Here is a 15,363-nt window from a genome sequence, read left to right on the forward strand (position 1 = left end):
TATTGCACCTGTATATGATATATTAACTTTTATATTGTCATATCATTTTAAAAAATGTACTGCTCAAAGAATTAAGCTAGGTACATACTTGAGCGATGTACAGTATACCTAGCCGATATGATGGCCCAGCGGGCTGACATATTGGAATCTGGGTACACATTGAGCGATGTTAATGAAGGACGGAACAATAATGTTCTATCCTCCATTAGCATACTACAGGATGCTAGCGATATTGTCAGTTTTGATGTGCAGTGCATTAAACCTGACGAAGTCGCCGGCACCCGCATATCTGGCATAAGCATTGCCCGATATGTGCCGTTGTGAGCCATATGTTAGTCCGTTCTGATGGATTGGGTGACATATCACTCAGTCTGTACCCAGCTTAATGCTCTGTAGATGTTGTATATAATTGCAAAATACCTAGAACACTATCCAGCTTTATAATATACAGTACAGTATAAACACATTAAAAACAATGTTATTTTATTTCTGTTTGCAGAATGCTTGACCAGAGAATGAAGTGGACACTGCAGGGACTTCTGTCCTTTTTGGTCAAAAATCAATTGTCATCTAATTATCAACACAGCAATAAGACTTGGAACATTATGGAAGATCAGCGTGTTTGGTTTATGGGCAGCGGACAATACTTGGCATTGTTGCTCACAGTTCTTTATCTGAAATTAAATGTTTCCCAAAAGCACAATCGGTAATAGCCACCTGCAAATGATGAGTACGTTTAGTGGCACAGGGATGCTAATCGGTCTGACCACAGTATCGGTTACCCTAGATATCAGTATACACAATGGACTGATGGCCTGGCATATTAACAGCAATGCAACTTTAAATCAGAGTATGTCAATGCTGGATCCTGCAAATTCATCTGAAGAGGTGGAGATATCCCAACCATTGCTTGACAAGAACTGGTTTGCCCTTTTGACTTTGATTATCATTATTTTGACTATAGGGGGAAATATCCTTGTCATTATGGCTGTATCATTGGAGAAAAAACTTCAAAATGCAACCAACTTCTTTCTCATGTCCCTTGCCGTGGCAGATATGCTGGTGGGAATTTTGGTCATGCCAGTTTCTCTAATTACAATTCTGTATGGTAAGTAAACCTTAACAATTTTTTTTTTACTGCAAAATGGCATAGTGTACTGTATCTTCCAGCGTTACAGTGTGATGTTGTCCAGATTTCCATATACTGTGTGTGTATGTATATAAATATTCAGTATATATAGGATTTGTGGCAGTATGAAGGTAAATTGCATTACTGACATACTGTATGTATTATGTGTGGAACAAGAGGGATTTGCCCACACAAGGGAGAAAAGGCAAGTACTGTATGAGAACACCTAATTGCTGCAGTGGAGAGTCCGGCCAGTAGACTCTACAGTCAGGACAGGATGTAGGCTGTGTAAGCTGCCCAACTGAGAAAAAAACATACAGAGCTGATTGTGCTATTGAGCCACTGAGGACCAGGAGGCCTGAGCCTAAACCTGTAAGAGACAGAGAAGGACATGAAACGCTGGGCATGAGCTACACTTTAATGGGAACAATCCAGGCCTTGAGTGTGAGCAGGCCAGAGCCTGTGTTATGCCAGCAGGAAGCAGGACTGAGACTGTGCATGGTACCGTTGAGAGACATGATTGAGCTTTTTCATTTAAGAGACTTTGGGGTCTATTTACTAAGCCTTGAATGGAATTAAAGTGGATGGAGATAAATACCAGTCAATCATTGTCTAACTGCCATGTTACAGGCTGTGTTTGAAAAATGACAGTTAGAAGCTGATTGGCTGGTGTTTTATCTCCATCCACTTTATCTCCATCCAAGGCTTAGTAAATAGACCCCTATATGTTTGCAGATTAGCTGCCCAAGGTTAGCCAATTACGAAGAAGTGAATCAGTGTCCTGAATGGGGGTTCTGCATTACTTATTTTCTGTTTACTTGTGTTGTTCCATTTATGTTGAAAGTAAAGCACCATTACGTTCATTTACCTAAAAAGCTGTGTTGGATGCTATTTGAGCACCTACACACTGCACATATTCATCCCATGTCTTGCTGTGTTGGATGCTATTTGAGCACCTACACACTGCACATATTCATCCCGTGTCTTCACATTTTCTTATCATAAACAGAAAATATCTGTAAATAATATTCCAAGCATTTGGGAAGTTCGGAAAAAAAAAAAAGTGAAAACATTCCTAATAAGTCATTCTTATTATTTTTTAAATTATGGAAATGGTCCATTTACATTGTTTTGTGTATGTGAAATATTATTTCTTCTCTGCAAATATGTTTTTTTGAAGATAAGACAGCACAAAATGCATGGCAATGGTTTCCAATTCACTTTATGAGTCATTGGGTGGATTTTAAAATAAATGGTACAGGATCTCATTAATGAAAATGTATATATATATATATATATATATATATATATACAGTATACATATGGTACAAAGTTTATATTATTTTTGCTTCTAACTATGTTGTTTTTTGGTATATTCTCAGTGTACAGTATCTTTGCGTTTCCCGTAGCCTTCCACCCACATGCTAGTTATTAATAAATTTGCTTACCAGGGATTTATTAGGTAATAAAACATGGGTATAATCAGAAGTAATCTATTTTATTGCAACCCTCAACAATTATCAGAGAGAATAACAGCAAATAATTTCATTTACATGCAAGAGACAAAACCTCTCAGTTGTATACCGGAACCTGCATCAGCTGTATCCGCTGTATCTTGTACGTCTTGATTTTAGATAATAGATATAAGAATTATTATTTCACACACCCTTTCTACTAATACATGAATTAAATTTCCAAGGAGAATTGCAGTCCTAAAGAACTAAACCACCAAATAGCTTAGGATCACTGATCCTGATCATACACGGTTTTATTTCTAAAGGTTATGGGTTTATAAAGGACTGACCGCTCTTGCGCCTTTGCTTTAATCAGACCTCTGCATTTGGCACTGATCTGAATAGGAACACCTAATAGCACAGGGACATTCGCCTTGAAGAGGATTGCGTGATTGGTAAAGTGATCAATCTGCATCATATACTGTAACATCACACTTTTAATTCCGGGACAAGTTTGCATTCAATTATTCAAAGCAGAAAGCTTTGGCACCAATTCAAAGCTGTTTACTATTAAAAAAATGAAATTTAAAAAATCACTACAAAGGGGGAAATGTAATAGGGTGTGAGAATCAGAAAGTGAGAGATGTTGGTAAAATTCTCCTGTTTTTTTTTTTTAAGTGGCAATCATTTACATGGCAAAATCAACCTGGTTTTGCCATGTACATGATTGCCACTTTAAAAAAAACAGGAGAATTTTACCAAAATCTCTCACTTTCTGATTCTAACACCCTATTAAATTTCCCCCCGATTGGAATAAAAAAGTAATCACATCCCTGAATAGAATATCTATCAAAATGAGTCTTCAACGCCCCCTTTAGTTGAACTGTGGGAACCCTACAGCCCCACTTCCTCTGTGCTGTGAAATTTATAATACTGTATTTAACCTGTGCAGAGAGAGAGAGAAGCGGATTTACAGAGCAGACCATAAGAGCAGTGGCGGATCCGGGGGGGGGGGCACTCGGGCCCGTGCCCCCCCTGTCATTTTTGTGGCCTCCGTCCCCAGTCCCTTCGTCCGTCCCCCGTCCATCCATCATTGCCCCCCCGGCGCCGCACAGGGAGATGACGGGCGCCCACTGAGATTGTGTTACCAGCGGGCGCCCGTCTCCCTGCACAGCGGCAGCCGGAGGCCGGAGCTCAGTACTGAGCTTCAGCTTCCGGCGCTGTCACTGTGCGGCGTGCGCTATGGGAGAGACGTCAGTCATGACGTCTCTCTCATAGTGCTGAGGAGAGGACGCCAAGAGGAGGAGGACTGCAGAGGTCTGGAAGCGGGAACGGGGCTTGGTAAGTATGTTGTGTTTTCTCTTCCTGCGGGGTCATCTAATGGGGGCAAACTATGGGGGGGACATTACTACTGGGGGCATCACCAAGGGGCATTACTACTGGGGGGGGCATTACTACTGGGGGCATTATTACTGGGGGAGCATCTACTGGGGGCATTACTACTGGGGGGCATCAACAAGGGACATTACTACTGGGTGGGGGGGCATTACTACTGGGGGCATTATTACTGGGGGAGCATCTACTGGGGGCATTACTACTGGGGGGCATCAACAAGGGGCATTACTACTGGGGGCAAACTACTGGGGGCATTATTACTGGGGGGCATCTACTGGGGGCATTACTATTGGGGGGTCATCTATTGGGGGCATTACTACTGGGGGCAGCTACTGGGGGACATTTTTACTTGGGGCCATCTACTGGGGGCATTATTACTGGGGGGCATCTACTGGGGGCATTACTACTGGGGGGTCATCTATTGGGGGCAACCTCCTAGGGGGCATTACTACTGGGGGTAAACTACTGGAGGACATTATTACTGGGGGGCATCTACTGGGGGCAAACTACTGGGGGACATTATTACTGGGGGCCAACTACAAAGGGGCTAACTACTGGGGGCATACTACAGGAGGGCATTACTACTGGCGGCGTAACTACAGGGGCATTACTACTGGTGGCTTAACTACAGGGGCATTACTACTTGGGGGCTAAACTACAGGGGCCAAACTACTGGGGGATAACTACAGGGGCCAAACTACTGGGGGCATTACTACTGGGGGCATTACTACAAGGGGGGCATAACTACAGGGGCTAAACTACAATGGGGCAAACTACAGGGGGGCATTACTACTGGTGGCTAAATGGGGGCATTACCACTGGGAGGCTAAACTAAAGGGGGGGGGAACTACTGTGGTCATAACTGCAGGGGCATTACCACTGGGGGCATAGCTACTAGGGCGCCAAATGACTGGGGGCATTACTACTGGCAACATTACTACTGGGGGCAATACGGGCATTGCATAAGGGGCACCACTACTATGGGGTCTATATAAGGGGCACTACCAGTACAGTGGACATTGCATAATGAGCACTACTACTGTGGGCTTTGTATAAGAAGCGCCACCTCACATGCACCGAAGCCGCACGCAAATGTACTTGCCCCTTCCATGGTGCCCCCCCTATCATTTTCTTCTGGATCCGCCCCTGCATAAGAGTGTTAAGTCTTGCAGCATCATATTGCAGCCATGGGCAAAACTATAATAGGTGCAAGGGGTGCTACTGCTATGCGGCGCAGAGGCTTAGGTGGCCTGGACCCAGATTGTAAAGTTGAATACCAAATTCCCAGATTTGCCTGCTAAGCAATTGTGTCTGATCCATTGCCCAGCCTGAATTGTGTGTCATTACATTTTCAGTGAGAGAAGTGTGTAGTGGATGTTATAATGGTAAGGGGGCACTGTAATGTGGCATAATTTGAACTGGAGGGCACTGTAATGTGGCACAATATGAAGTGGATGGCACTGTAATGTATTATAATCTGATCTGCTCATTTTAATGTGGAGGTCACTTTAATGTAGAGATGTGCGGTGAGCACTTTTCGTGTTTTGTGTTTTTGTTCTAATTCCCCGCTCGTGTTTTGGTTTTGGATTGGTTTTGCCAAAACCACCCTTTCGTGTTTGGTTTTGGATCTGGATGATTTTTTGGGGAAAAAAACCATAAAAACAGCTAAAATCACAGAATTTGGGGGTAATTTGCTCCTACAATATAATTAACCTCGATAACATTCATTTCCACTCATTTCCAATCTATTCTGGACACCTCACACCTCACATTATTGTTTTTAGGCCAAAAGGTTGCACCGAGGTGGCTGTATGACTAAGTTAAGCGACACAAGTGTGCGGCACAAACACCTGGCCCATCTAGGAGTGGAACTGCAGTGGCAGACAGCTCCTCCTTCAATTTCTCCAGCTGCTTCTGCAAAAGCCTAATGAGGGGAATGACCTGACTCAAGCTGGCAGAGTCTGAACTGACTTCACGTGTGGCAAGTTCGAAGGGTTGGAGAACCTTGTGTAAGATGGAAATCATTCTCCACTGCACTTGAGTCAGGTGCATTCCCCCTCCTTTGCCTATATTGTAGGTGAATGTGAATGTATAGGTGAATGTATAGGCTTAAATGGTCTTTTGCTGCTCCTCCATCCTCTGAAGCATATAGAGTGTTGAATTCCACCTCGTTACTACCTCTTGCTTCAGCTGATGGCAGGGCAGGTTCAGGAGTGTTTGATGGCGCTCCAGTCTTTGGCACACGGTGGCTGAATGTAGACAGTGTTCCGCAATTTTTCGGGCCACTGACAGCATCTCCTGCAATATATTCTGCACCACCAAAGGAATTGTATGTGCAAAACATGGGACATGCTGGAATTTGCCCAGATGTAATGCACGCACAATATTGATGGCGTTGTCTGATATCACAAATCCCCAGCAGAGTCTAATTGGGGTAAGCCATTGTGCAATGATGTCCCTCAGTTTCTGTAAGAGGTTGTCAGCGGTTTGCCTCTTACAGAAAGCGGTGATACATAGCGTAGCCTGCCTAGGAACGAGTTGGCGAGTGCGAGATGCTGCAACTGGTGCCACTGCTGTTGTTGCTCCGGGAGACCATACATCTACCCAGTGGGCTGTCACAGTCATATAGTCCTTAGTCTGCCTTGTTCCACTTGTCCCCATGTCCGTGGTTAAGTGGACAGTGGGTACAACTGCATTTTTTAGGACACTTAGGACACTTTTTCTGACGTCTCTGTACATTCTCGGTATCACCTGCCTAGTGAAGTGGATCCTAGATGGGATTTGATACCGGGTACACAGTACCTCAAACAATTCTGTAAGTCCCACTGAACTAATGGCAGATACCGGACGCGCGTCTAACACCAACATAGCTGTCAAGGCCTCAGTTATCCGCTTTGCAAAAGGATGACTGCTGTCATATTTCATCTTCCTCACAAAGGTCTGTTGGACAATCAATTGCTTAGTTGAAGTAGTACAAGTGGTCTTCCGACTTCCCCTCTGGGATGACGATCGACTCCCAGCAGCAACAACAGCAGTGGCAGCAACAGCAGCAGTAGGCTGGATCCTCCGGAGGAATCCCGGTTAGGAGAAGACTCCTCAGTCTTGCCAGTGACATGGCCTGCAGGACTACTGACGTTCCTGACTGAGGAGGAAGTTGACGTTGAGGGAGTTGGTGGTGTGGCTTGCAGGAGCTTGGGTACAAGAGGAAGAAGGGATTTAGGTGTCAGTGGACTGCTTACGCTCTTACCCAAAGTTTCACAACTTGACACTGACTTCTGATGATTGCGCTGCAGGTGACGTATAAGGGAGGATGTTCCTAGGTGGTTAACATCCTTACCCCTACTTATGACAGATTGACAGCGGCAACACATGGCTTGACACCTGTTGTCCGGATTTGTGGAGAAATAATTCCACAACGAAGAGGTGGCTTTTTTTGTATTTTGCCCAGGCATCACAATGGGTTTCTTCATCCCACGGACAACAGATGTCTCCTACGGTGCCTGATTTAAACAAACCACATCACCATCAGAATCCTCATCTTCTGGATCACTGGATTTATACGGCCGTACCGCTGGACATATACGGCAGTATCAATGGACAAATACGGCAGTATCACTGGACTTATACGTCAGTACCACTGAAATTATATGGCAGGATCACTGGAATTATACGTCAGGATCACTGGATTTATACGGCAGTGCCACTGGACATATACGGCAGTATCAATGGACATATACGGCAGTATCAATGGACTGGACATATACGGCAGTATCAATGGACTGGACTTATACGCCAGTACCACTGGAATTATACAGCAGGATCACTGGAATTATACGGCAGGATCACTGGATTTATACGGCTGTACCACTGGACATATTCGGCAGTGTCAATAGACATATACGGCAGTATCACTGGACATACTGTATACGACAGTACCACTGGAATTATACCGCAGGATCACAGGCTTTATACGGCAGTACCGCTGGACATATACGGCAGTATCAATGGACATATACGCAGTATCAATGGGCATATATGGCAGTATCACTGGTCATATACGGCAGTATCACTGCACTGGACTTATACGCCAGTACCACTGGAATTATACGGCAGGATCACTGGACATATACGCCAGTGCCACTGGAATTATAAGGCAGGATCACTTGAATTATACCGCAGGATCACTGGACATATACGGCAGTATCAGTGGACATATACTGCAGTATCACTGGACATATACGTCAGTATCACTGGACTGGACTTATACTCCAGTACCACTGCAATTATACGGCAGGATCACTGGAATAATATGGCAGGATCACTGGAATTATACGGCAGGATCACTGGATTTATATGGCAGTACCGCTGGACGTATACGGCAGTATCAATGGACATATACAGCAGTATCACTGGACATATACGGCAGTATCACTGGACTGGACTTATACGCCAGTACCAGTGGAAATATACAGCAGGATCACTGGACTTATACGCCAGTACCACTGGAATTATTCGGCAGGGTCACTGGATTTATACGGCAGTACCACTGGACATATAGAGCAGTATCAATGGACATATACGGCAGTATCACTGGACATATACGGCAGTACCACTGGACATATACAGCAGCACGGGTACACCACCACTGGACTGATGCAGGACAACACAGTACCACTGCAATGGACTGCACTTATACAGCAGCACTGGACATACGGCAGCAGAGGACACTACCACTGTGACTGGACTGATACAGCACACCACACAACCACTGGACTGATGCAGCACATCACAGCATCACTGGACTGGATTTATACAGCAGCACTGAACATATGGCATGAACATAGCAGAGGATACCACCACTGTGACTGGACTTATGTAGCACAAGACACCACCACTGGACTGATGCAGCACAACACAGCACCACTGGACTGGACTTATACAGCAGCACTGGACATATGGCAGCAGAGGACACAACTACTGGGACTGGACAGATGCAGCACAAGACACTACCACTGAGGACACTGAGGACGGAGGCATGTCCTCTCTCTACACTCTCTAATGCAGGAGTGAAAATGGCGGGGATACACAGCTCATTAAATGGAATCCAAACCCTGCGAGAATCTGACAGCGAGATGATGACATTTTGCCTCATTCTGGTTTCCGAGTCAGGCGGGAAAACCCAAGCCTGACTCGGATCCCGGCTCATGACGTGAAGTCCGGGGGAATTCGGTTCTCTGAGATCCGAACCCGTTGATCTCTACTATAATGTTACATAGTAAGAAGTTGAACTGTGGTACTTTAATGTGGCACAATATGAAATAGATTCACTATAGTGTGGCATAATATGAACTGGAGGGCACTCTAAAGTAACATAATATGAACTGGGGACACTGTCATAATGTGAATTGGGGATACTGTGGCATCATGTAAACTAGAGAACTTATATGGTCCATAAAATAAACTGGTTACACTTCTGATTACAGCCCCAACATAGTGATGTATTGCAATTCAAGGTCCTATTGGTACAACTTAGAAAGATAATTATGCCATCAATTAATAAGGAAATAGACAGGTAAGAAACTTTCCTAATAAATTCAAGTTAAGTAAAGGCACAATTAAGACTTTTCAGTTGTAAGGACCTGTACCTTAAACATACTGTATATTGCAAATTAAGTTTTTCGGAGAGGTGTTTGGAATTTTCTTCTTTTTGGGCAGCAAACCCTAATAATTGCTTAGACTGTTACTTCAGTGAGTGTGCGCGAATCATCCCTTTCCTTAGCTTAAAAAAAGTAAGAATCATGCACCACCCAGGGTCAAACGTAGGATGTGATATAGTGTAAATAATGATATACAGTATATATATATATATATATACACACACACATGCACACACGCACACATATCAGTGATTGATCTATCTATCTATCTATCTATCTATCTATCTATCTATATATGTATCTATAGATATATATGATTTCACTGAACTCTGAGAGGAGCACATTACCCATGGTGCATATGCCTATATCATTATATGTGCAGAAGGTTGCTCTACATCTACTAAAGTTCAGTGGTAGATATTTGTTTGCATTCCATACTGGTCATTTCTAGACCATCATTGAGATACTACATATTTTTGTATGGACTCCTTTGCCATAACGGAGCCACATCACGCTGTGATTTATCACACCACGCTGTGATTAATCATACTAGTTATAAGTCTGGTATCTTATCCATAAAACCTGGTCCAAATAGAGGTTTACACATTTCATCAGCTTTTCTTCACTTCTGTTTTTGAGCATTTGATATAGTACCCCTGATAAAGTCCCATTAGGGAAGAAATGCGTTGGTTCAATCTATTGTTCTACTTCTGTATCGTATGTTGAATTCTCATCAACAAAGAAATACACTAAAGAAACTGAATGTAAATCCAGACATATCCGAAGAGGTCCTCTGTAAAATCACAAAGACGTATTATGTGTTTTATTCTGTATTTTTATGAATAAATTTTATTCTATATAATTGAAAATTGTATGTTTTAAATTGATGTACTAATATTATTGAAACAGAACCATACATTTAGCGCCCTCAGATCTGTTTGTTTGATTTATATATATATATATATATATATATATATATATATATATAAATTTTACAGATGCCAGCACTCAAATCTTACAGCTAATATTGCCTGGGTGCTCTCCGACTACACCTCACTTGACAGTATATCGCATGTCAGTATGGAGGCACTCACAGGTATGGAAAGTAGAATCAGAAGATTGGCACCATTTGCAGCATCAGTATTTCAGTTATAAAACTTTCATCAGGATACAGGTATGTAGCTGTATCCTGATGAAAGTTTTATAATTAAAGCTGAAACGTTGATGATGCAAATCGTACCAGTTGCCTGATTCTAGTTTCCATACTGAGGACCTGTGAGTGCCGCCATACCAACATGCGATACATATCTGAATATCTATCTATCTATCTATCTATCTATCTATCTATCTATCTATCTATCTATCTATCTATCTATCTATCTATCTATCTCTCTATCTATCTATCTATATCACTGATGTGTGTGTGTGTGTGTGTGTGTGTGTGTGTGTGTGTGTGTGTGTGTATGTATATATATATATATATATGTGTGTGTGTGTGTGTCGCTATATACACTATATCACATACACACACATACATTGTACACACATACATAAAACAATATATGCATAGGCTACTGTACATGTGGTGCATACTTGCAAACAGCACATACATACATACATACATACATACATACATACATACATAACACACCACACACAGGCTGTGGTGCATATAAAAATACTCATACTGTAAATACCAGGGGCCAAGAGGAGGAGAGTGACGGTGGCCAGAGCTCTGCATATTGATTTTGAGGTCTGGAGGGCGCAGATTTGGCTGAGAAGGCTCCCACGCTCCTCCTTATGCAAAGACAGAGTTCTGCAGATTATAGCTCCTGGCAGTTGCTGTCATGATTGCGGTTAGTGTTGAGACACAACCGTCTCAGAAAAAAGTAATTTGTCTCATCAGGGAGGAGTTTACAGGTATTTGGAAACCACCCTGAGTGCGCACCTGCCACCCCCTTCCTCTCAGCCATCTACAATCTTTGTAGGAGCAGCAGGCAGCACAAACCAGCTAGTTATAGTGCAAATGAAAAGTTTAATTTTGGGGATTTTTAGTGTCAGTTTAAAACATTTTAGTCTATAGAATCAGTCCAGTTTCTTATGCTATTGGTGGCATTTACTGGTTAGCCAATTTGGCCTTTGCTGGTTCTGGTATAAGTACCTGATTTAAATATGGGCGCAATGTCAATGTACACAGTGGCAGTGCTGGCAACAGAAATCTTGGGGCTCGGTACAGCGCGACAATTGGGGCCCCTCAGATTTTATATATATATATATATATATCACACAGCAGTATCCTTATTTTGCGCCTATACAAAAACAGCACTACAGGAGAGATCTCTTTTGGAAAATCTCAAGTTACACATAGAAAAAACACAGTTCCCAAGTGCGCTATATCGGTTACAAATACATATAAGATATTTCACGGAAGTCCAACCAGATGTATTCTGTATAATGAAGAACAATAGATCCTGGGGTACTAAAACAAATAACTCCTTAAAAAGGTGTGAGCTCAAGAGGGAGTATCTTCACAGACTGGATAGACCGCTCATGACTGACAGACCCAACGCATTTTGTCTGTCCGACTTCATCAGGGGCAACTCAGTTATTACAGATGGGAACTGAGAAATGCTTATGAGTCTGTATATAAAAGATCATATGGTAGCCTTAAACATAAGGAAGTTAATCTCATATATAGCTCTCTTTAATGTCTTGTAATAAAGCTCATCTTAAAAATGGTAAAAAGCCATAGATTAATGTCCTCAAGCCCACCTGAATATATTATAAAATTTTTGTATTCGTGAATGATTTTAGACTTGATGGGAAAATATGTTCATCACAATAGAATAACTAGTTATATGAACACACCGTACACTGTAGACATTGAAACTTCCAGTGCAATTTACAATTGGATCTAGATTGCTTTGGCAGCACCCAGACACATGGAAATCTCAGGATTTAAGCCATTAAAGAGAGCTATATATGAGATGAACTTCCTTATGTTTAAGGTTACCGTATGATCTTTTATATACAGACTTATAAGCATTTCTCAGTTCCCATCTGTAATAACTGAGTTGCTTCTGATGAAGTTGCTTAGACGAAACGCGTTGGGTCTGTCAGTCATGAGCGGTCTAGCCAGTCTGTGAAGATACTCCATCTTGAGCTCACACCTTTTTAAGTGGTTATTTGTTTTAGGACCCCAGGATCTATTGTTCTTCGTTATACAGAATACATCTGGTTGGACTTCCGTGAAATATCTTATATGTATTTGTAACCCATATAGCGCACTTGGGAACTGTGTTTTTTCTATAAACATATAGTAAAAAATATTAAAGCGCAGCTGAGTTTGATGCACTATATAACAAACTGTTAGTAAATAGATTCATTTATTTATACACATATATAAATATGTATATCTCTTCTTCCTCCCACCCCCCACACCACTGTGTCTGTCTCCCTCTCTCCTTCCCACACACACAACAGTCTGTCTCTCCCCAATGACTCCATGCTGTATTCCAAACTCCGCCACCCATCCCTGCCTTGTATCCCCTCACCAAGCCATTTTTACCTTGGGAGAGACCCACCTGCGCTGTACTCCCCAGTGTTCATACCCGAACACCGTGCAGCAGGTACTATGTGGCCCTCACACCCTGCCAGAAGATGCCGGCACAGGGCATAGGAATCCTGGCCAGCGGATCAGCTGCCATGTCCCATAACTGCCTGCAATAGATCTGGACCCGCAAGAGCGATCGCACACTCTCATCGCAAATTCACTGTGTGTGAGAGGCTCCTGTCACTCTAAGGCAACACCCACACCACCTACAGCTCGCTGGCCTATTTGGACAAGATGTCTCACATCCCTGCCAAGCACTAAGCGTCGTATCCTTGGAGCCCCTCTGATCCTTGGGGCCCTGTACAGGTGTCCCCTTTGACCCCTGTCACCGGCCCTGCACAGTGGAGCATTTTGTGCCACGGCTCACACATCTAAGTCGCACTAAGCATATGCCGCAACGGTCTTGCAATTTATTTGCAAAGTGATTGACAGTCAGGGAGCATTTGTGGTAGGTAGTGGTGGAGTGGCAATAAACATGGTTCTGGCATCTTACTTCCAAAAGCAGCACTGCGGTCTAATAAGGTCACTCACAATTGGATTATCAACCACTGTGTGTCTGATGGTTGCGTCTTCATACAAAAGAAGTGGATCTGATATGCTTCCAATGGGCATTTAATACAAATCCCAGTTGCATCCTAATATGATCCAATCCTGTATAAATAGCTGTAAGTTTTTTCACTCTCAAAGTCAGGATTTTTCAACCTTATTTCAGGGATAGAAGCTTTCAATTGTGGATCCTCATGATAAATCTTACAGCTTCTTACCCTATGTGTTGCATCTCCTTGTGCAACTTCATCAGGGGTTTATCTTTCAAAACTTACAAAATTGATAAACAGTGGTGTATCAGTGAGGTGTGTCAAAGTAGTATCCATCAGGCTGGTTAAAGCTTAATAGCATATCAAGGGTACATCCAACTTTAAAGAATGTGCCATTGTATATATAAATATAAAAGTCTATAACTGAGCGGAATAATAACCTCCAAGCGGACTGTTAATAGTAATGTCAACAAAATACAATAGGATGGCCTAGGTGCTTCTGTCTGTGTATATGCAGCAATAAAAGTCTATTTCCAATCATGCCAATAGTCAAGAGCACAGACAGCTGGGAAATGAGTTGGTGCATAGTACATTGATCGCTTCAAAGCCACAATTGCCCGCATTGTAAGTAAAGCAGGACTAGGAGCCACAACTATGCAGTTCATTGGAAATCACATCATTAAGCTGCTTAAAACCCCCCCACTTCAATCGGTAAGTAGCAGCGTATAATATAGTTTGTATTTCAAGCACCTCTGACCAGCCAGTGATTGAAGGTCCTATGTATTGCGGGAGCAAAAGCTTATGCACCTAGCCGTAGGCGTCCTCATTAATAAGAATTTCTTTGGTTTTATGTGAATCGTTGATCATTAATCATTTTTTCGCTAAAACTGTTTAGTGTCATTAAATCACATAAACATTTTAAAGAAGGGAGTTCTTTTGAAGAAATTAACAGATGACAGGGTTGGTGAAACAATATGGAAAGGCTTGTATGTTAATCCTTTCTGTCGGCTATTCATTTATTTAAAGGAAAGTGATTTATTAGATGTGAACTGGCTTTGGTGGAAATTACATTCTTCCCTGGCAAGACAGATTAATGTTGTGTAAAGTTACTTTGCTTCCTAAAATAATTGACTGCTTTTATTAAAACATAAATGTGTGCTAACATGAACATTGTCCTCTACCACCAAATGGACAAGACTATATTTATGTAGATATTTATATTAAAGATGCATACAGCATACCTCCCAACATGACCCTCTCCAGGAGGGACAGAATGATCTGCTCCTGGGCTTCCCTCTTAATTTATCATTGCCATCACCTGTGCTGAAACACCTTTCATATTCATTAACCTGTTCCACACAGGTGCCGGCAATCATAAATTAAGAGAAAGTCAAGGAGCAGAGCATTCTGTCCCTCCTGGAGAGGGTCATGTTGGGAGGTATGATACAGTACTCCATTAACATAGGGTCTTAGCACTGTTTTTGCTGTGATATTTGAATTGTATCTCAGTCACTAGGTAGGGGCAATGGGCTAAAGAGGATATGGGCTAGAACTTAAGTTACCCAGTGTCAGTGTGTCC

At 42.4% G+C, this 15,363-nt stretch overlaps 1 protein-coding gene across 1 annotated transcript in view; it reads left to right on the forward strand.

Annotated features, from left to right (window-relative positions):
* The window catches only part of HTR2C (5-hydroxytryptamine receptor 2C), a 1,161,087-nt gene that overhangs the window by 835,476 nt on the left and 310,248 nt on the right, over positions 1-15,363 (forward strand). Inside the window, exon 4 of the mRNA XM_063937528.1 lies at positions 500-1,108. Coding sequence (XP_063793598.1) covers positions 685-1,108 — 424 coding nt within the window. The 5' untranslated portion in view covers positions 500-684. The remainder of the gene's footprint in view (positions 1-499; positions 1,109-15,363) is intronic.

Source organism: Pseudophryne corroboree, chromosome 8, assembly GCF_028390025.1.
Source record: "Pseudophryne corroboree isolate aPseCor3 chromosome 8, aPseCor3.hap2, whole genome shotgun sequence".
Taxonomy (NCBI): Eukaryota; Metazoa; Chordata; class Amphibia; order Anura; family Myobatrachidae; genus Pseudophryne; species Pseudophryne corroboree.